Source organism: Rhipicephalus microplus, chromosome 3 (assembly GCF_043290135.1).
Source record: "Rhipicephalus microplus isolate Deutch F79 chromosome 3, USDA_Rmic, whole genome shotgun sequence".
In the NCBI taxonomy this organism is placed as follows: Eukaryota; Metazoa; Arthropoda; class Arachnida; order Ixodida; family Ixodidae; genus Rhipicephalus; species Rhipicephalus microplus.
In genome coordinates this window covers 135,064,174-135,085,404 of record NC_134702.1, presented here as the reverse complement: position 1 = coordinate 135,085,404, position 21,231 = coordinate 135,064,174, and the positions used below count along the sequence as shown (strand labels likewise).

Sequence of the window (21,231 nt, the reverse complement as noted above, 5' to 3'; positions counted from 1 at the left end):
AATCAAATGCCGTTATTACACCGATGTTTCCTGCACGACGAATATTGGCTACTGATTGGCTTGCCATTATGTAACCATTATTAGTAGGGAATTTTTCTTACCGGAAGATTTAAACAATATGCCTCGATGACCCGCTCTTGTAGCTTTGCAGCCCTGTATACTTGGGTCAACAGAAAATTGAATGCTGAGAACTGAAAGCAGTTACTCGATCTATTTTATCTTTTATACCTCATTCCCTTTGCTAACACTAGAAGTGTAGTTTATTTTTTTACCAATGTATCTTTTGCAATAGCGAGTGCTTTATTTGGTACTGGTATTTGGTACAGCAGATCGAAAAAAGTCGTTAGGAAGTAAATGTTGAAAGCGTATGTCCCCCACTTGCAATCCCCACATATGTCCCCCACATGGTAATCGAGAATATTCATAGTTTAGAGCATTTTTTTGTAACTAAAACATGGTGATGGTGCTTCCGAATCAGCATAAGCTAGCCGAACAGTGCACCACCGACAGTCTGCAGAGTATTTATTCTTTGTTTTTTTTTATTTATTTGGTACAACAAAAAATGTATACATTGAAAAATATATATACACAACTAAAAAAGGCCCGCTCTACTGCAGGTCAGGTTGCGTTGGGGGCACAGTGACAGTGGTGCTGTCAAGGCCCTGGCTGCTGTGGCTGGGCAGGAAGCCAGCTGCCGCGAGCAGCCGATAATCTGCACTCTGAGAGTGGGGATCATCGGGCTGCTCCACAACAAATGCTTCTCTGAAGCGCCGCTTCCTGCTCCCACAGCGATCACCAGACCCTGGCAGCCACCTCTTAATAAAGTTGAGGGCCTCCGCCTGGTCACACCCTGCTTTTTGGCAGATGACATCTGTATACAAGAACAGAAATACCATAGTACACATGAAGCACTGCAGTACAGAGAATACACAAGGGTACACACACATAAAACAATGAACAAGTCTAACCTGTCACTAATCTACAGAGCCTCAGGTTCACAAAGGCCCTTTTCCCTTTTATGCCATGAAGGCTGTACAGCACTTGCACGTCATGTGCCAATACAGCCTTCATGGCATTCACACCAATTTCTCGGAGGCCACGTCCCCCAATCTGCAGGAGGTGCTTGCACTGTAAAAAAATGCAAGAAGCATAGATGGGGTGAATGCAACAGCACATCGAAATGTTTTCATGATAAAAATCTGCAAGAAGAGGACACTGAAAACAACAACTTGAATTTTTGGGCATCACAACATTTCATTGTTTTTTTTACGCTAACTTCAACTCACTTGACCTAAAATGGTTTCCACATCAGCCCTCTCACACTCAGTGTGAGAACCTTTCAGAGTCCTTCTCTGAATGCAGTTTCGCTGTTATGAAATCAAATACAACACTGTTATAACCCTTAATAAATATTGATTCTAGCTATGAAATAGTGTAATTACTTTGTACAGTGCTCAAATTCCAATACACGTTTCTTCGAGGTTACAATGTCTTTGCCTGAATGTTGACCAGGAGTAGCTTCTACAGGTGAAAAACGATAAAATATGTGGAATTCAAAAAGAAGCTTGGACATGTTTTTAATCAATGCATTGTAAGCAGAGAACAACAAGATAAATGAACATGATCAAGGTGTACTAAGAGGCAACCTTAGAGCGACCAAATCTTGGTCATAGATGAAACTGATAGAAAAATAAAGGTCGCACTAGATGGTCGCACCATTTGCTGTTTATATTTTTCTGTGATAGCCAACAAAGAGGCATGTCGCTATAGAAATCTCATTACAATAAACAAAGGTGCATTTTTCTTCACACTGCGAAATTGGGTGCATGTTAGATTTTTAAAAAAGTAAGTAATCGGCTAACACAAGGCAGGGTGAACTGTAGCTCAAAGTAGAGAGAGCCGCAGCGGACACGAAATAGGGTGATAAATGAACAAAATTACTGAATGTCTGTTTTAAGCAGGCTATTGCTAGTCACTGCCCATCAAACACACGATGCCGCCTACATCGTCTGCTAGCTTAGGACAGTTCACTCGGACTTCACAGACTATAGTAAATACAGTCGAATCTCATTAATTCCAACACACTTAATTCGAACTGACGCTGTGGTCCTATCAAACATATACCGCGCTCCGAAAACGCTCTCAGCACCCCGCCCAATCCTGCGGTGGCACTTCAGACACCTCATCGCTGTGCTTGAAGAAGAAAATGAAGAAAAGGAAAGAAAAGACTGCGGTGGAATGTTTGCCAAATGCCAATCTGCGACATTCCTGTGCCCCGCTTCGGCTTTTTCCGTCCCTGCCACGTAGAGACCCTTCTCCTCTTAACACTGCGCATGAAGAGAAAGAGGGGAAAAAAAGCTGTCGCAGAGAGTTGGCTCTCTCATGCCGATCTGCAACGCGCCGGTGTCACGCTTCCCTGTTTTTCGTTCCTGCTATGTAGAGACTCTTCTCCTTTCAACACCGCGCATGAAGAGAGAAAAAAAAAAAAAGCTGCCGTGGAGTGTTTCTTTCTCGAATGCCGATCTGCTTTTCTCCAGGTGGAGACGCTCCTCCATTCTCATCATGCGCTGGCCACGCTCCGGCTGCAGCGCAGATGGTAACAGTGGAAACACAGTTGTCTTCGAAGAGTGTCAGCACTGGACATTGCCGCGCGCAACTTCTTTTGCCAGGAGAATACTGAAGCCGAAGTACAAATGCTTTGCAAACTGCACGCAAAACTTGTTGACTCGTTGCAAGGCCAACGTGTACAGACATGTATTGACTACTTTAATTAATGACGGATGTCCTGTAATTTGTGAATAAAACTTCTCCATGCACATGCATCACTGCATGGTGAGCCCTCCGCTCGTTTACCGTATTTACTCTATTCTATCGCGCCCTCGATTGTAACGCGCGCCCGGTTTCCACGACAAAAAAAAAAAACTAAGACATCGGTTGACAATCACACCCTTTTTTCTCGTTGGCCCGCTTGATCACACCACTCGCGAAAGCGACTCTTTTTGAGAGCGTCTTCTGTTTAAATATGAAACGGGGGAAGCTTATGCCTATCTGACGTGCAACAGAGCATTGCTGTCACTCTAGTTTTACCGTGGCCCGATGTCAGTACACAAACTTGCTTCGCCCCCTTCTCCTAGACGGTTGTGGTACCAGGCATGTCGAAGTAAAGAGGCGTGTGATCGGCATTCCCGATTTGCCCAAGCAGGTAGCCGTTGTTGTGCCGCAAGTTTAGGAGGAACCTCTGAAGACTCTGAAGCTTTTCTTCGTACTCCTCCGGCAACTTCCGGCAAATGCCCGTTCGCCTTCGGAGGGAAAAGCCTTTTCTCTTCATAAAGTTCGTTAGCCAGCACCTGCTCGCTTAAAAATGGCTCTGCATTAGCCCTTTTTCTAAGGCTAACTGCATAGCCTGCACTTGGAGCAGTTCTGTCGTCACGGGCCGCTGTGCCGCTCACTGCTTATTCACATACTCGCCGAGCAGCTGTTCAATTTGTGGAAACCGACCCTGCTGTGGTCCACTGAAGCCTTTGCGTGAATCTTTGCTGTCGACAATATTCTGCTTTTGTTTCCGCCAGTCCCGCACGCACGTTTCGGGAACTCCGAATGACCGCGATGCGGCCCGATTTCAGTCCGTTCCGGCACACGCGACGACTTTTCTTTTAGAAGCAGCATTGTGGTGCACTCATCGAGTTTTTGGAGTCGGCCCTACCATGCGGTCGATGCTAATGTACTACAAGATGATGAACTCCTCAGCACACGTATGAAGTGCCGCGCAAGGGAAACACATAGGCAGAGATGACCGACGCGCCATACCGACGCACGTAGGGGGCGGCCATTTTGTAAGTGGCGATGGATATAGAATGACCATATTCATTTTTTTTTGGTACTCGATTCTAACGCACATGCGATTTATGAACTCTCTTAACCGGAAAAAAGGTGCGTGTTAGATTCAAGTAATTACGGTAACTTTCATTATTTTGAACTACTTTTAATTTGAACAAATTTTCTGGCATCTTTGAGTACGAATTATTCATATTCGACTGTAGTACAGTGGCTCATGAGATAACCTGACTAGTTTGTTTCCCGAAACACAGTATCTTAAAGCAGTACTAAATTTCTGCATGTTACATAGGCATATTAAAAATCAAGAAATATACACCAAAGCCGCAGCCACAGCTTTACTCTGCGTAGCTGCCTCTGCTGCCTCCATTTCTCCAATTGTACCAGCAGGCAGCCGGGAAGGTCAGAGGGGCGCTGTGCTGGCTGGGCGTGCTGAGGCACGGACAAGAGCCGTACCTTGTGCTTCAGCTGTCGCACCTCCTGCAGAACCTGTCTTTGTTGCTGCCGGATGCCAAGTTGGATCCGCAGGATCCGTAGCAATAGAGCTGAAACATACAAGAGTACATACCATATTTACTCGCACAATTTGCATCCTCACATAATTTGCTCACCAGTATAATTAGCCAGCCTGCTTTACTACATGCAAGAAACTTTTTGCTCGCATACTTTGCCCTCCCCAACCAGTCCGAGCCACCTTGCCAGCACACACACAGACACATTTGACTTCATGATGCTCTGGTCAGGCACATCTCTTGTCGAGCAGGCGAGTGCAGTCTTACACAAAATGGACTGAGTGCAAGGTCCCTTCTTCCATGAACTTTTATGCTTTCCCTAGAATATCGAACTTGAAAACTGAAACCTGTTTATGTGTAGTCCGAAATGCCTAAAGGTTTGCCTCCTATCTTCCCACCTCTTCCACGGCAAGAATGTATTCCCGAGACACAGCACAGATGTTGAACGCGTGCAAGGACCTGTCACATCAACTAGATGAGGCAGGTTTTCGCACTCATTTTTTTTTTCGGTTTCGCCATCCGGCCATTGCGTTTTTACCGTTCCTTGTGATAGGCTAATATAATTATATAAGAGGCAGATTGCTGTTATAAAGCTTACCGAAGAAAACTGAAACCGTGCTACCGCTAAGCACCTCAGCGTGGAGTTCTTCGACATGCAATATTCAGTATGGGAGCCAGCAGAAGAGTGCGTTGAATAAGACTTGGCATAGAAGCTTGGGTGTGTTGGTTAGATATCGGAGGGAACACAACGCAATAGAAGACTGGGACAAGGAATGGACACACACACACATGAAGGGCGACACACACAGCACTGTGTTGGCATCGCGCTTCCTTGTCTGCATCTTACTTTACGTTGGGTTCCCGACAATTATTGGAGAGTACTTATGTTCTCTGGTATAACCCTGTCGTGGGAACTGGTTTTGTGAGCACTGTTCGGAAGAACTTCAAGAAAATGGGGGCATTTGAACAGGCTTAGCAAACAAATGACAATCCGCTTTGAGACAGCTGTGACAGCGCCTGCAACATATATTCCCAGTTGAGCTTTTAGGCCGGCGATTCCTACTAGCTTCGCACATGACCGGATTGACAAAAAAAGTACACATAATACGCGAGTATATACCGCATTTGACTCTGTAGCTTTGATGAACCAGGCAGATACACAAATTTATCCAAAACTCCATTGATTCTGTTGCAAAATTATTCAACAAACAAATTGCGATATTATCCATGTTACTATACGATTGTGGCACTTGACCATTGCAGCTTTCCAGGAGGCACACATAGTGCAGCGTTAGTTCACCACTCGCAGTTAATTGTATGCAGTAGGTTGCTCACAGCAACTGACTGCATGCAATGGTGAACATCTTGCATGCTTGCACCGCTGTTTCAGCATGCTGGCTGCTTCCCATACGGCTATCAATTGATGTTCACAAAATTGGGAAGATGAAGAAAGACTACACAGTGCCCTCTGGCCACCCTATACTCCAAACCTCCAGCCAACAAACAAACAAAAGAAACAGAAGTATGCAAATGAATATTATTCCTAATGCAGCTGGAATGGAGTGTAGTTTTCACCAATTCTGCGTGTTAAGTCAATATGGAGTGAGTTAACTCCATAAAGTAGCTTTTCTCATAACAGTGTTCACTCTATTGTAACACAAGGAGTGACTTTATAGCATCTAGAAGGAAAAATAGAATCTTCAGTATTTGATAGAAATGTGAGGCTCTACCTTAAAACAACAATAATCTGGAAAAAGAACTCATTACATTCGAAAAAAAAAAGGTAGCACAGTTGATCCCCTTTACAAGAGACACTGATGTAACAGACAAACGGGGATAAGAGGCACCAGTGTGCAGGCTGACATTTGGCCCATCATGCATCAGGCACTCCGTAGATGCGCCTGTGCAGCCGGGAGCCCTGCAGTCAAGCATGCTGAGCAAGACTGTTGACCACTGTACAATGACACATTGCCACAAAACTTCAAAACTTCATTTCACAGACTTCTGCAAAAGCTTCTTACACTCTTGCATAATTTTTGCACAAGCTTCTCTCATTCTTGCGTGATTTTCGTCAGAACATATAAGTGTTGGAAGTTGTATGTCCCCAAAAACTTGCACAATACAAATAGCATACATTAAAGTCTATCACTTAATACATGCATAGTGTAACAATGAAAGGAAACTCACGCATGATTTGCTCCGAGCCTTCCCCGTGCGGTGCCTCCTTGAGCCTTGGAGAGCACTGTACAGCTAGAGCAAAGTAGCATCAATCCAGTGTTAATGGCAGGTTAACAAGACAACAAAACTAACCCCCATATTCATAAACGCTCCCCGACTCGACTTTCACCCTTCACTTGACAGAGTTGAGCACTGTGCCGCTGCTCGTTTGAAAGCGACGCTGCGCTACTCGAGAATCACAGCAGATTATTGCTGACATGCAGCAATTTTCTCTGCTTAGAGACGGCGCTCCCATCAGCCATCTCAAGTGAAGGTGAAGCGTTGAGTGGAGGGACGTTCTAGAATACGGGGGTAAGATTGGTTGCAAGAACACTACAATAGACACACTTAATTTTTACACTTCATCTATATTGTACAGCTACACACATTCTGCATCCTTATAATGCAACATATACATACAGGCTTATAAAGTAAACACTGTAGGCTGCTCAAATAACACCTACACAAAAAAATTACCCAAAAGTGGCCATGCGCAAACTACTTTTATTTGAAACTCACAAAACTTTTGCGGTGATGGAGAATAAATAAGACAGGTTACGCTTGGAGGCACATGAGACCTTCGCAGCTTTCATAAAGTACAAAAAACAATATGGTATGTGTGTGTGTATGTACGCATGAAGCTTCAGCCTTTACATACAGTTTCTTGAAAGAATCGACTATGAATTTTATGGCACCTGTGTCCTTCAGCGCAATTGAAAGCCTGCTGATCAGTGTGTGCAATTGTGGAATAGTTACATGGAAAATGGCGTGAAACACCTAAAATCAAATTTTTCTAGCTAGGAAATATGCAGCTGTGTATACACAACACATGCTGCAAACAGTGGGAGGTGACCACAAGAGTGATTTGAGTGTAAGCGGCAGTATTCCGCATTCATGCACCCCGCCATTTTCAACTGTTGCCAAAAACAGCACCACTTCAGCGTGCTACTTTTTTTTTTTACATCATAAACAGCACGGAATACAGCGAGGATGAAAACAACATATGCAATTAAATTTTGAGCACTATTTATGGTGCGCATGATTGATTGATTGATATGTGGGGTTTAACGTCCCAAAACCACTATATGATTATGATAGACGCCGTAGTGGAGGGCTCCGGAAATTTAGACCACCTGGGGTTCTTTAACGTGCACCTAAATCTGAGCACACGGGCCCACAACATTCCCGCCTCCATCGGAAATGCAGCCGCCGCAGCCGTGATTCGAACTCGCGCCCTGCGGGTCAGCAGCCGAGTACCTTAGCCACTAGACCACCGCGGCGGGAATGGTGCGCATGAAAAAAAAAAAGGCCTTTGTACAACGACGAATTCATAATTTGCCTTCACGGACCTTCTGTTAGGCTGCACCACATACAGATTTTTTGTGGCTTTCAAAAGAGATTTAAAAAAAAAATAATAATAACCGTGTTTACTCTCGTCATGAGCGCACTCACTAAGTCACCCTCATTTCAGTCGCCAAAATTTTGAATTTTTTTTTTCTTCCACATATTAAACACACACCTTACGTTCATCCGCTGAAGTCCCACGGGCTCCCCCCCCCTTGCCGCCTTCGCTCGCTGCCACGTGCAATTTTATTTTTGTTTCTATTTGTTCACGGAACGTCCCCTGTCTTTTTTAATTATCTCTTGTAACATACGTGGCATTATCTTGTTCCCGAGGTGCCACAGGTGCTTTGCTATGTAGATGCACCATTAAACTAGTATTTTTGATCAACTGTGCATTTCTGATGTTTACCTTGCAAGTACGTAAAACTGGCATGCTTGTTGATCTACGATACACATGTGGCTTGTCTCACTTTGAAGGAAAAGTTAGCATACAATGGTGTAAATGCTTAGAATTTGAAATATTGAGGCAGCAGCACACCGGAGATGATCATATGGTAAAGAAACAAGTGCTGCCTTATTACTGGCAAGTTGTCACTTATATGTACAAATAAATTTTGCGAGCTAAAAAAAGTACAAAAGCACAGCGAGGCTATGATGTGGTTCAACCTGTGGATTCGCTTCATTTATCACGCCATATGATGAAGCTTCCTTTGGTAAAACTGCTCAGATAAGAAAAAAAGTTTGCTGTCCAATACAGCAACTATACAAAGTGTGCACGTGCATCTCGCAGCGCCTTTTCGTCACTTCCGAAATGCGCCACCAACATGCCCGGGCACCAACCGAATCTATCGCCTACAACTGCCATGTTGTCTCCTCGTGCTTGCACCCGTTTAGTTTTGCCTCACGATGCAAGTTTGAGAAATTATGAGCTGCTAGTGAGGCAAGTTGATTTAGTAGTCCACGCAGAGGGAGCAGAGCTTAGGGTGTTTCTTCGCTGAAAGTTATAACCTGAAATTGAGAACGCACATTCCGATTTTCCTAAAAGTACCAGCGTATTTGGCTGGTGCAGATTAACAAAAGCTACTTGAAGAAACTTTGCAATATTTGCATCTTCAGGTGCAACTTCATTACGGGTAAGTGCCATAGCCAAGTATTTACCTGCAAACAGATATAGCTTACCAAGATACTGTACATACAAACTTGTCCGCAGTTAAAATCATGATGGCGAGGAAGGCGGTTAAAATCGTGATGGCGATCGAGGAGATTTGGTATTTCATTCAAACAAACTATAAAGAATGGGAAACAATATTAGTTCACCTTGAAGTATAGCCGATCGGTTCAAGTTAGGCGTCACGATTTTTTTTAATTAGTCAATTAATTCCATACACGGTCTCTATCATGTTCAGTGACTCCACTGTACATTAGCGTACAACAAAAGCAAAATACAAAGTGAAAAGTGTGTTAAAGCATACGCGAAAAATAAAGTGATGACTGGCATTACCGCGGCACACACCACGCAAAGTCGCTATCTGCCTTGTATAATATTTTCCTCGACTATTTCCACAAATTGCAATCAAAGAGGCTCAAGCTCAACATCAGCACTGTTTAAAACACTTTGGGGGGGGGGGGGGGGGGGCATTGCTACTTTGGTGGCATAGGCCGTGACAATATATTCATAATATTATATCTCTTGTAAACTTGCCTAGCTCTGCACGACTAGTTTTCGATGGGAGCAGCTGCGCTTCGCACATCCACTCTTAAAATTGCGGCTCGAGAAATTCTGAGCTTTCACTTGTTCACTTGTTTTTGGGCCAGGCAATTTGTAGTGAAAGCAAGATAATAGGCCCTCATAGGTTGTGGCGGGCAGCCGGTGTACGCCGTGACTGGTATATGTGTCGCACATCTTGATTATCTGGTCTTGTATCGAGTGAACGAGCGAGCCCTTCCTAATCCAATGAGCTCGTTAAAGTAAGACAACAAAAAACCACAATGCTTCCACATCGTTCACAGCAACAGATGACGAGCCCCCAACAAACCGCACTGCAGCACGTGAACTGCCGTAGGTACCCAGGGAGTTACCCGGGCATGGCGGGAGAGGGCGACAACGGCAGAAGTGACATCACAAGAACACTATGTATAAAGGGGACATTTAAAGACTTTTTTCCCATTTATAAACTTCGTGCACTGTTCTGTCACAATTCATAGCTCAGAATAGTTGTATTTTGAAAGGGGCACTAATTCATAAGCCCAATGGTTCAAGGATGGGTGCATTTAGGGGGCCCATTCTACGTTTTACTTATGCCCTTCGAGAACTTGCTTACAGGGCCAAAGTCCTGTTTCAGAAAGAACACGCTAGTGCGTGGCCAGCAGTCCGTCAAGCATTAGTGCTGGTGAGATTTGGAAATGCAGCGCATGAGCATCCTCATCTGCTACTTCTCTGCTCATGCTCTCGGGGCTTACTTGCGAGGCACGGTCCTTCGCACTTTTCATTTTCACACTGTAAATCAACTGATACCAACTCTTCCTTCCATTATTTAATAAACCAATATTTCATGGTCACGAGGACGAGCTTAAAATGTTTGCTACATCAGACCTGAACAGCATTTTGAGTCATCGAAACTTGCTAGTTGCAGCGAGCATTATGCGAAAAATATGATGTGCTTTACGGTGACAACTTGCAAAACACTGCAGCAACGATTAAAATCATGCATTTTTTGTGCTCACAGGAAATCCCTGAAGCAGGAGGCACTGGGCTAGATAAATTGCGCAGCTAAAATACGGATGCGCTTTCCAATGCTGTCATGCGTGCAGGCGGAGAAATCGCAGACAAAACTGGGCGCACCCCGATTCTATGCGCATGCGTCCCATTCACAAGCCTCGCTGCCAGTTAGCACCACATGGCTCACTGTCCATGAGCTCGCTTGTTTCCTGTAACAGTGGACCATACGGTACACCTATTTAAAAACGAGGATAGAATGTATATAATGCAGCATCTGATGAAGCCATGACGATGTGTTGCTGATGAAATCTGTAACTCTAGTTAGTACCCTTATTGTTAACCAGCCGACCGACTAGCAAAAAGATTTGCGACTGAAATGATGGCATCTACACCTGCCCTTAAAGGGACACTGAACAAAGTTTTTGCCGCCAAGATTTTCAGCCAAAGCAAAAGATTGGGCCATGAAATTCATAGACAATAATAATTTCAAGCAGAAACTACGAAAACATACCGAATTTAATGAGCCTTTTTACAAAATGCCGCGTCTAGCTCTTAGGCACGGCGCTTTCTAAAAGGTCGCGACATTTATTTTTCAAGTTTTTTTTTTGTTATTCAAGACAAATCTACGGTGCATCGTTCACAGAAAAGAAAATTGCCTCGGTATGATTTCTTTGCGAGCAGCTAGCTAATTTTAAGGCAGGCGCGTTGATTCGTGAACTGAAGGATGCGAGTGATCGATCTTGCCTGCTAGTGGCTAGGCGACAAAGGCTTTACCTCATGTCCTGGTGTAGCTAAGTCACGCAAATGGAGCAGAAAATGTGCATTATCATTTATTTCACCTAAATATCACACGTATGTGACTTATTGCCGGTGACAGGTGATCAGGATGAAGTCGACAAGTTGCAAATCTGAACAAGAATTCACTCGAATGAAAAACCAACCTATACTCACGTGCACGGTGAAGTCGAACACGTCGTCCGTCAATGTTGTCGCTGATGCCCGAAGGAAAAGAGAAGAGGACAAGCGACGGGGTCGTCTCTTTCTATAAAGTCGGCGGAACTGCCAGAACGGCCAACACAAAAGGCATCGGGTTGACATTCCTCTATCCCGGCATCAGCCGCTCCACCCGGGCATGCAGCTGCTACTGGTTCTACTACTATCCTCTTCCCCGTGCCTCTTCCCGACATTGCAGTGTTGCTGCCATACTCGCGAACCTTTTTAAATTAAAGCACGCAATCATGTATTATCGTGCGCCATACTAAACTTAAAAACAGTGCGCCGGTACATTAGATCACGAAGCGCGGTCCACGCCATCACAAGAGCAATTAGAAAAATGAAACAAAGAAAACAAAAATGTATAAAATATTTTGTCTCAATACGATCCGCAATTCAGTTTCCTGCAGCGGCTTTTGGCTCTGTATGAACGGCCAAGCCAGTGCCAAGCCAAGCTTGCGTCCCTGATCAGCTGTTTGTTTCCATCGAGAATTCAACAGTGAAATGGCAGTTTGTTTAGATGATATTGCTAAAGGGCTTGAAATTGAATTTTTCTCTACGTACTACTGCTGTACTTTTCCTCTCTGTTTCCTGATCACAGTGATGAGATTGAGGAGGTTACAATTTAGAAAACAGCAAGTGCAGCTCAAGCATTGCTAGTATCGCTGTTTCGGTAATAGAATGTTACAAAGATTTTGCCCCGCGACCTGCTTGGCGTGTTCGAGCACCCAGTAGAAATTTACGGTGCCGCGTTTGAAAGAGTTGAATTAAATTGCAATATTACGAAAGAAAGGCTCTGAAGCAACATCGCATTTTATCAGGCCTACACCTCCCACACCTAGACGAGTAAAACTCGTCGATATTATCTTGCAAAGCTGTGTATAATATTTAAAACAGATTCTTTAGCCCACGATGAATTGTTCTCTCGTGTGGCTTCTCCATTTGGTACTGTCATGTTAACTTACAAAGGCAACTTTCCATATTTAGTCTCTTTAGATGTTGCAAAAGCTTGACACGTGGTGTGTATGCCATACTGATAATTCTCCTCGTAACCTGGGTCCGCCTCTTTAAACAGCGTCGCATTTTATTGTTCGCAATTGTGTTTGTTTTATACTGTAAGCGAGCTGTGTGATTTCATCAATATTCACGAGTGTTCCCTGGCTATACAAACACGTGCGTCTTAATTGGTGCGGTGCACGTTTGTATGTAGCAAAAAATGTCATTTCGTCAGCGTGTGTCTGCATACACTTGCATGCCCTGCAGTACGTGTGTATAATTAATGCAGTAAGGACTGCAATGCATAGCCTTGCATGGGACATATATTCCATGCACCCTCAGAGAAATGTTGTTTGTTATGAGCCTACTGTTTATCATTACATTTTTTTTTCGTTAAATTTTCATCTCCATATAAAGCAGCTGTATACAAGCACGAGCTTCAGCAGCTTCCTTGTTGTTCCATTTTAAATAAAAACACCAAGCCTACCCAAATCAATGATCTGTTTGCTATCATTACTGTTATGTGTTCTACGATGTACACAAGGACAGTAGTATACAAAAAATAGGGAGGGAATTGAATGCCCTGCCTGCATGGCTGCGCCGTTTCACAAGATCAGGCGCTGCGCTGTGAAGCTTCCTACCGGCCTGCAGAAATTCAAGGGAGCGTACAATAGCGTGGTTCAAGAGGACTTGTGGGGAATACTAGACACACTGGGTGTAAAAGATGGAGTCACTAATCGTTTAAAGGAAATCTATAAAACTAACAAGGTAGTTAAAAAGTAGGAAAAACAGGTATCCAAGCCCACAGTGGTGAAACGTGGACTTAGGCAGGAGTGCCCACTGTCACCCTTCTTATTCATGATGTACCTACAAAGATTAGAGGCCAAATTAGAGGCAAGGGGACTTGGCTTCAACCTATCTTTAGTCAAACAAGGAAAACTCATTGATCAGGCACTACCAGCATTAATCTACGCAGATGATATAGTGCTAATGGCCGACAACAAGGAAGATTTGCAGAGGTTGATGGACATCTGCGGTAATGAGGGAGATAGGTTAGATTTTAGATTCAGTTAGGAAAAATCAGTAGTCATGATTTTTAATGATAACAAAGGTAGTGAGCTTAGAATACAGGAAGTCACGCTAGAGATAACAGATAAATACAAATAACTGGGCGTATGGATAAGCAATGGGACCGAGTACCTGAGGGAACACGAAATATGCGTGACGACTAAAGATAACAGGAATGCAGCAGTGATGAAAAATAGGGCACTGTGGAATTACAATAGGTTTAATGTTGTGAGAGGAATATGGAAAGGGGTCATGGTTCCTGGGCTGACGTTCTTCAACGCGGTCTTGTGCATGAGGTCTGAAGTTCAAGCAAGATTAGAAATTAGACAACGTGAAATATGTAGGCTTGCTTTAGGAGCTCACGGGAATACACCAAACCAGGGAGTACAAGGTGATATGGGATGGACATCATTTGATGGCAGGGAAGCTAGCAGCAAGATAAAATTTGAGAAGCGATTGAGAGAAATGGGGGAGGAGCATTGGGCTATGAAGGTTTTCAGCTACTTGTACATGAAGAATGTCAATACAAAATGGAGGAAGCGAACCAGGAAATTGACTGGTAAATACTTAGAAAACAGCAGGTGGCCAAACCAGAAAGAACTATCGGTTAAAAAGGAACTGCAGGAAACGGAGACTGACCTGTGGAGAATTGGCATGATTAAGAAGTTCGCACTAGAGATCTATCGAACTTTTAAGCAGGAAATTGCCAAAGAAAGAATCTGTGATAATACTCAGGGTAGTTCTCTACTGTTTGAGGCCAGGACGAGAGTATTGCGAACCAAGACATATCGGGCCAAATATGAAGAGGTAGACACAATATGCAGTGCATGCGAAAAGAAAGAAAAAACTGCCGAACACTTGACAATGCTCTGTAAAGGGCTTCACCTTATAGTTCAAGATGATGGCGCAGAGTTTTTCAAAGCACTGGTGTTTAGGGACAGGGAGGGCAAAATAGACTTTAAGCGGGTAGACTTAACTAGAAGGAGGTTATCTGATTGGTGGCTAAAGTCAAGGCACGATTGAAAATTAAACCCTTCACTTCAAAGTACCCGTCCAACTTCTAGTGGTTAGCTCACTAAGCATTACGGCTAGGTGACGTTAGCCGCCGCCCGATCTAAAGGGTACGGCCACATCCATCCATTTATCCAGCCAAGAATATGCTCTCTGGCTTGTTGCTCCAGGCCTAGTCAGGTAGATTTTCTGGCCTCACCGTTGAATTGTTTGCTCGGGTTGTGGCTTGCAAACATTGCGGTTTTGGGCTTCGTATCATCTTGTTCCGTCATCATGTCCTCCAAGTGGAGGACATGTCGCAGTGTGAGGAGGGAGTACGACAAGGCGCTGATAGAATGAGCTATCAGTCTTACCAGGCAGGCGGTTGAGAGCGCACCGAGGCAGCTGACGCACACCAGCACTATCCGCTTCCTGTATAATACAGGCTAGGGAATTATAGAAACACAGAGCAGAAATCAACTCTTGTGCCTCTCTCATGCACTCACAAGGCGGAACCTGCTTCGAACACTGAGGATCGAGCTAAGCAACACCATGCGTGACGATAAATCATGGTCTCCTATTGCAATAATGATTAAGGCACGTATGCAACTTAAACCATTGTCACGCAAGATGAATTCACAACACCATCGAAGTGAACCCAAGGCATGTGCTGATTATTATGTACGGTACTAGCGCTAAATTCATGCAGACGTTTAGTTGGCGCTGCAGTAGGCCTAGTTGAAGGAATGACCACAGCTACTGCTGTGATGGAGAACGGGCTCATTAACATCTTCATGTAGATTGAAACGGCTTACCCCGAAATGGCTGGGAGTGTCACGCTATCCCTAGCAGTGGCACATGCAGTTGCATATTTAACGATTACAGAAATGGCGTACCGATTTCCAAAGCACTTATCAATACTTCCGTCAAGGCGTAGCACCAAGCACTTTATCGCATATTTCGGGAAACATTCCTTTTTCTCCCAATCTGGTGGCTAGGCATGACTACGCCCAGGAATAAGCATGTTATTATGTATGTCGGAGGTATTTTCATCTGATCCCTAAAAAATTATTTCCCTAAACCCATGGAAAAAAAAGAAAATGGAATTCGCACCTGTCATCACATTGCACCCCATCACAGGAATGGGATCAGATTGGCCTGGCGCTCAATACTCCCTTACGCTTAATCAGAGCTCGGTCTGGCACCAGCTCCAGACAAAACCATTTATAATCTCCTGTCTGGCACATCTGTTTTACTCTGCTCTCTCTCAACCAGAGTGCACCATGTACCTGTGGTTCACCCCTGGTGGATCTTTTTCACTGTTTGTGAATTGCACACAAAGCCCTTACTGGTAGATCCTATTCCCAATTCTTCACTATTCTCACGGGAGGCCACTCTTTGGGCAGCTTACATCACGACATGTGCGTGTCATGATGTCAGTGCCATCTTTTTCAGAGTCGGCGCCGTCTTTTCTTTCTCTTTTGCTCCTTCCCTGTCCTGTGTTTCTGGTGTTGCGCTGCAAACAAGTGAAGATGTTAAAGAACACCAGATGTTCAAAATTTGCTTCTCATTAATATATCGTGGTTTTGGAAATTATCTTTGCTCAGAAGCTAGAAGTTATCAGAAAGAACATAACGACATTCTACCTCCTGAGCATTAGCATCATCAATACAAAAATGTAATAAAAGTGAGAAAACCTCCTATCTATATAAGAGGCCCTAAAATACTGCAGGAGGCAACAAATAAACTGGTATTTGTATAAAGGCAGTGACAAAAACTTTGACTACTGTCACTTATTCTGATTCTTGGGACATCTTTTTTAGTACATCATAACACATAATTACACATTTACACAATTTACACAGAGGAATTGCCACCACATGCATTGAGGCCACCCTTCAGAAGTCATGTGAGCACAAGGATGAGGTAAGCCTTAAAAACCAGATTAAAAGACTAAAGGATGCTGGATATCCCAACAGCACCATCGCACCCGTGTGCTAAACCCTCCTGCAGAAAGTTAAGTTAAACAAAACAGGACCAAAATAAAAACAGAATGACCAAAGATCTTTGCATGCTATACCGTACGTACATAAGGTGTTTCACAATCTTGTTATTTGCCATCCCTTGCAAGTTTTCAAAAGTGTGTGTACTAAGAAGCAACAGGAATAGCCATTATTTCACCATTCGTCACGAGAATAGGTATACTGAATGCCAATTTAATGTTGTGTATGAGATACTATTGACACGTGGAAACGCAAACATAAGACAAACTGGGCAATGCCCCAATGTTTGAGCAAGACAGCATGCTTAAAATGTTAAGAATGGCTATGGTAGTCGCATGGCCATACACTGTAAAGAATGTAAGTGCAGTTCTATGTTTCATAAAACACTGTTTTTGAAAAAAGCAAGAACAAGAAATGAAAGAGAGACTGTGAAAGCATTTTCTTGTCAGGAAGGCCATGGATCAGTGCATCAGTATACCTTCACTCATCCATTCGGAGAGAGAGTATTCTTTCCTCAGTTAAGATTATATTATTATGGTCTCACATGTGTCGTTGTGCATGAGCACTGTTCTTGTACTCTGTAAAAAAGTTGGCGTAGTACCTTCAATAAAATTTAGTTGGCAGTCAGCGCTCTTTCCTGTCCTTTTTGTCTCTTCTTGAACTTCTCTCACTGTTACTAGAACACAACCACGATGAACCAACTTGCCCATATTAAGCTATTGTTGACGAAAAGTCAGAGCATGAAAATACTTCAGGGGCTCAGAACCTCCTCACTGCCCGTCTAGTTACGGCCCTGGTCTATGTGTTCCGAGAGTGAAGCACTAGTGGAGCTATCTAACTACCTAACAGTGAGGAGGGTTTGTGTATACTCGAGCTTGTTTCATGACATGGTGAGAGGTGGCAGGTTGTGTAAATAATATGCTGTGTGGGAGGTCAAGATTTTGATTGAGAACGCTGAGTATGAGCCAGTGACATTAGGCGTTCAAGACTTTTTGTGATATTCACTCTAGCATAGGACCTTGGTTGGTGGTTGACGTGTGCATTTGATCACATTGTAGTCTTCCATCATAATTTTTTTGCCACTTGGCGTCGACGCTCTTGAGTTGTGCCAAAGTAATTAAGCATCCAGGTACAAGTATCTTCTGTCAGTGTTTCAATGAAGAGCTGAATATGAGTAATAGCTTCTATCGATACTTCTGGCATTGGTGTATGCACATTTCTTTTGAAGTTCTCTTGTAAAAAAGGCATTAAAGGTATGTTTTTGTGACTTTTTAGTGTTGGCCAGAACTGCTGGTGTGTCCGAACGGCTCTTCGATTGGTTGTGGTGTTGTCTTGTTCAGGGCCACAAAGCTTTCAGTCTTTTTTTATATTTGCCTTCACAGGAATGCTCTTTGCATGCTTCTTCAGTACTTTGTATTATTCCTAAAGCATTGACTTCCAGATTTTGATTGTGGTGCTTTAATCTAGTGTTCAACTTCACGCTAGCTTCATTTGCACGCAAAGCAAGAACTCAGGAGTATGGTAACTTTTGCTATGGGTTTTCCCTTCTTCAGTCTACTGTATTTTTGCGCTGACAGCCTCGTGCGACAGCTTTTTTTTTTGTGCACTTATTGTGTGCCAATGACTTATTTGCCTCCTCAGCTAAAGACTTTTTGTATTATAAGAGAAAGCTCTGTCTGTATTGCTTTTGTCATTTGCTGATGGTGTATCTTCAGTATCTTTTCTCAGTGTACACTATACTTGAATGGAAGAGCAGCATGACTACCTTCAGCTGTTAGCAGGCTTTTAGCTGCTGTAATACTTGATGCTCCTTTCTCGGGCGTTCTATTTTGGATGGTTGGCATGCCATTGCTTTTTTTAAACTTTAAAACTGCAGGTGCACCTTTTTCTGGTTACACCTGGTATATTTTTCCAGTGGTTATATATATATATATATATATATATATATATATATATATATATATATATATATATATATATATATATATATATATATATATATATATATATATATATTGCTAACTTGAGAAACAAGGCCTTTTTACGTTAGGTGCACATCAGGTGGGAAGAGTACTTCTATTACTTGCCAAGATTGTGGCCCCTTATGGTGGGAATCATAATGCACTGTTGATGTGTCAAATTCACATAGCATAATTCCAAGGCACTCGATCAATATCCAAGGAAGAAAATTATGTTCTTTTGCGTGAGTTTCAGCAACTCATAGTAATTTGTATGTAAATGAATACTTCATCATTCTTGGCTGTCATGTTTTATGGAAGCACATGTGCTTCGTTAATAACAAAAAAACACGCACGCTCACGCCACTGCAGTGGCGTGAGCGTGCGTGTTTTTTTTTTTTGTTATTAACGATTTGCCCTATGCATTCACGTTTCTTCTTTTTTGTGTGTGTGTCGTACTTCTCGTATCGCGCAGCCTACCGTTTTGGGCACACGTAAAAAAAGTACATAAAAAAGATGCGTTCCACGCCGAAATTCGCGTTCGCAACGAGCTGGGCACCGACAGGGTGCCCTACGACGCCCACACACTCCGCAACATCTTACCAACCGTTCGCTGCGATGTTGTTGGGAATTCGTGTGGTCGTTGCATGAATATAGCGCGTGCGTGCGTGCGCACGCGCGTCTGTGTGTTAGATCACGGCAACTGCATATGTTGTATGATTCAGTCACCATAACGCAACTGACGACCCCCGCTCTTCCCACACGTCAAGCAGCAGCAAGTGCCGTTAACCGTACTGTGCTGTCAACGCAAAACAGATTCGAATAGGTCGCGTAGATAGCTAGCCCGACACATGATACGATAAGATTTGCGTCAGATATTCGACGTCTACATGCACGCGTAAGACAGCGGTATCCGCAGCAGCTTCGTCATACGTACGGATAGCACCGCATCGGACGTCACGTCTGACAGAGAAACTTGATCGGTAATTTTTTCTCACTTAAAAAGTCTACCTTGCACAACTTCAACCAACGATTATGCATTTCAACGAGCTGTGCATGGTTTAATGATTGATTGATTGATATGTGGGGTTTAACGTCCCAAAACCACCATATGATTATGAGAGACGCCGTAGTGGAGGGCTCCGGAAATTTCGACCACCTGGGGTTCTTTAACGTGCACCCAAATCTGAGCACACGGGCCTACAACATTTCCGCCTCCATCGGAAATGCAGCCGCCGCAGCCGGGATTTGAACCTGCGACCTGCGGGTCAGCAGCCGAGTACCTCAGCCACTAGACCGCCGCGGCGGGGCATGGTTTAATGACGAAAAGATAGTTCTAATATTGTGCCCGACACATATATTACTCTCTCTCTAACTTGAAAAATCGGCGCGTGAATTGGGGCCAGAACAGCGCGAAAAAGCAGCACACGCAGAAATTGGCTCATATTCTAATATTATCACATCGTGATGTTGACTTTTCAGCTGACGCCGGCAATAACGTTCAAACGGCGGGCCAATAATGCCGGTCTTATTGGATGGCTCCGCCCATATTGGCTGCTACTTGTACAACCTGGCCCGATGTGTCCGTTCTAATTGGCCGGCACAGCCTATATGGGCGGAAAGTTCTGAAAGCTGGCCCAATATAACCAATCTAATAGACTGGCACAGCCATCATTGGCGGAATGTTGTTAATGCTGGTCCAACATAGCCGTTCTATTCGGCTGGCAGAACCAATATTGGGGGTACGTTGTCAACGGTCAACGCTGGTCCAACGTCGCCGTTCTATTTGGCTGGCATAGCCAATCTTGGCGGTACGTTGTGAAAACTGGGCCGTTCATGGGCCAGGCAATGCCGATCTATCCCCAATATTGGGCCAACCTTCTGTGCTGCCTGGGTGGAACCTGGCGAACTGACTCCCGTACACCAGCGTTCAAGCCGCCGCCTCCGAGGAGAGCCGCCTGAATTCGCACCCCTCCCTAGTGCTCCAGCAACACAAGCAGCGTCCACACACAACGGAACGATGGCTTACTAGGTGACATCATCGGAACTTATTCTGTCCCCACCATGCTTGCCTGAGCCCTTCCATGGCGACACGTTCGAGGATGTGGAGGATTGGTTAGAACACCTCGAGCGGGTTGCGAAAACCAACAGCTGGGATGAAGTAAGGAAACTGCGTCGCGTGTACTTCGCATTGGAGGATGCAGCGAGGACATGGTATGAAAACCACGAAGCGTTCATACTGACATGGGAACAATTCCGACGACAAATAGTAGCTACATATGCCAGCACCGATCGTCGGGAGAAGGCGGAGAACGCTCTACAGTCCAGAAACCAGCGCACGAACGAAAGCGTTGGCATGTATATTGAGGACATGACATGTCCCGCCTTTTCAAGCGCGCTGACCCAAAAATGAACGAAGAGAAAAAGCTGCGTCACTTGATGCGAGGTGTCAAACAGGAGTTATTTGCCGGTTTGGTACGCAACCCACCTCGTACAGTTGCTGAATTCCGCAACGAAGCCACCTCCATTGAGTAAGAATTGCAGCAGCGCTCCCGTCACTACAATCATGACACGAGTAGTGTTCCTGCGGATGCCCG

General features: G+C 44.1%; 1 protein-coding gene across 2 annotated transcripts; it reads right to left on the bottom strand.

Moving 5' to 3' along the window:
- Positions 1–521: 521 nt before the first annotated feature.
- LOC142803938 (uncharacterized) lies at positions 522–11,942 on the bottom strand. Of its 2 annotated transcripts, none has more exons than XM_075890273.1 (5): positions 11,578–11,942; positions 6,534–6,588; positions 4,291–4,379; positions 969–1,128; positions 522–871 (listed from the first exon to the last, which is right to left on the bottom strand). In XM_075890273.1, the coding sequence occupies exons 1-5, from the start codon at positions 11,722–11,724 to the stop codon at positions 609–611; spliced, it is 714 nt and encodes a 237-aa protein (XP_075746388.1). In that variant the 5' UTR covers positions 11,725–11,942; the 3' UTR covers positions 522–608. The 2 variants fall into 2 exon arrangements, with proteins under 2 accessions (XP_075746388.1, XP_075746389.1); XM_075890274.1 differs by having other exon boundaries at positions 6,534–6,596; positions 11,578–11,717.
- Between the last annotated feature and the right edge of the window lie 9,289 nt (positions 11,943–21,231).

Bases quoted from the DNA above. Each gene is read 5' to 3' on its own strand.
- LOC142803938 (XM_075890273.1), bottom strand. From the start codon at position 11,724: ATGTCAACCCGATGCCTTTTGTGTTGGCCGTTCTGGCAGTTCCGCCGA. The intron at 4,380-6,533 runs GTGAGTTTCCTT...TGTATGTTTCAG, and splicing joins AGGCTCGGAGCAAATCATGC to CTCTATTGCTACGGATCCTG. The intron at 1,129-4,290 runs GTACGGCTCTTG...ATTTTTTTACAG, and splicing joins TGCGACAGCTGAAGCACAAG to TGCAAGCACCTCCTGCAGAT.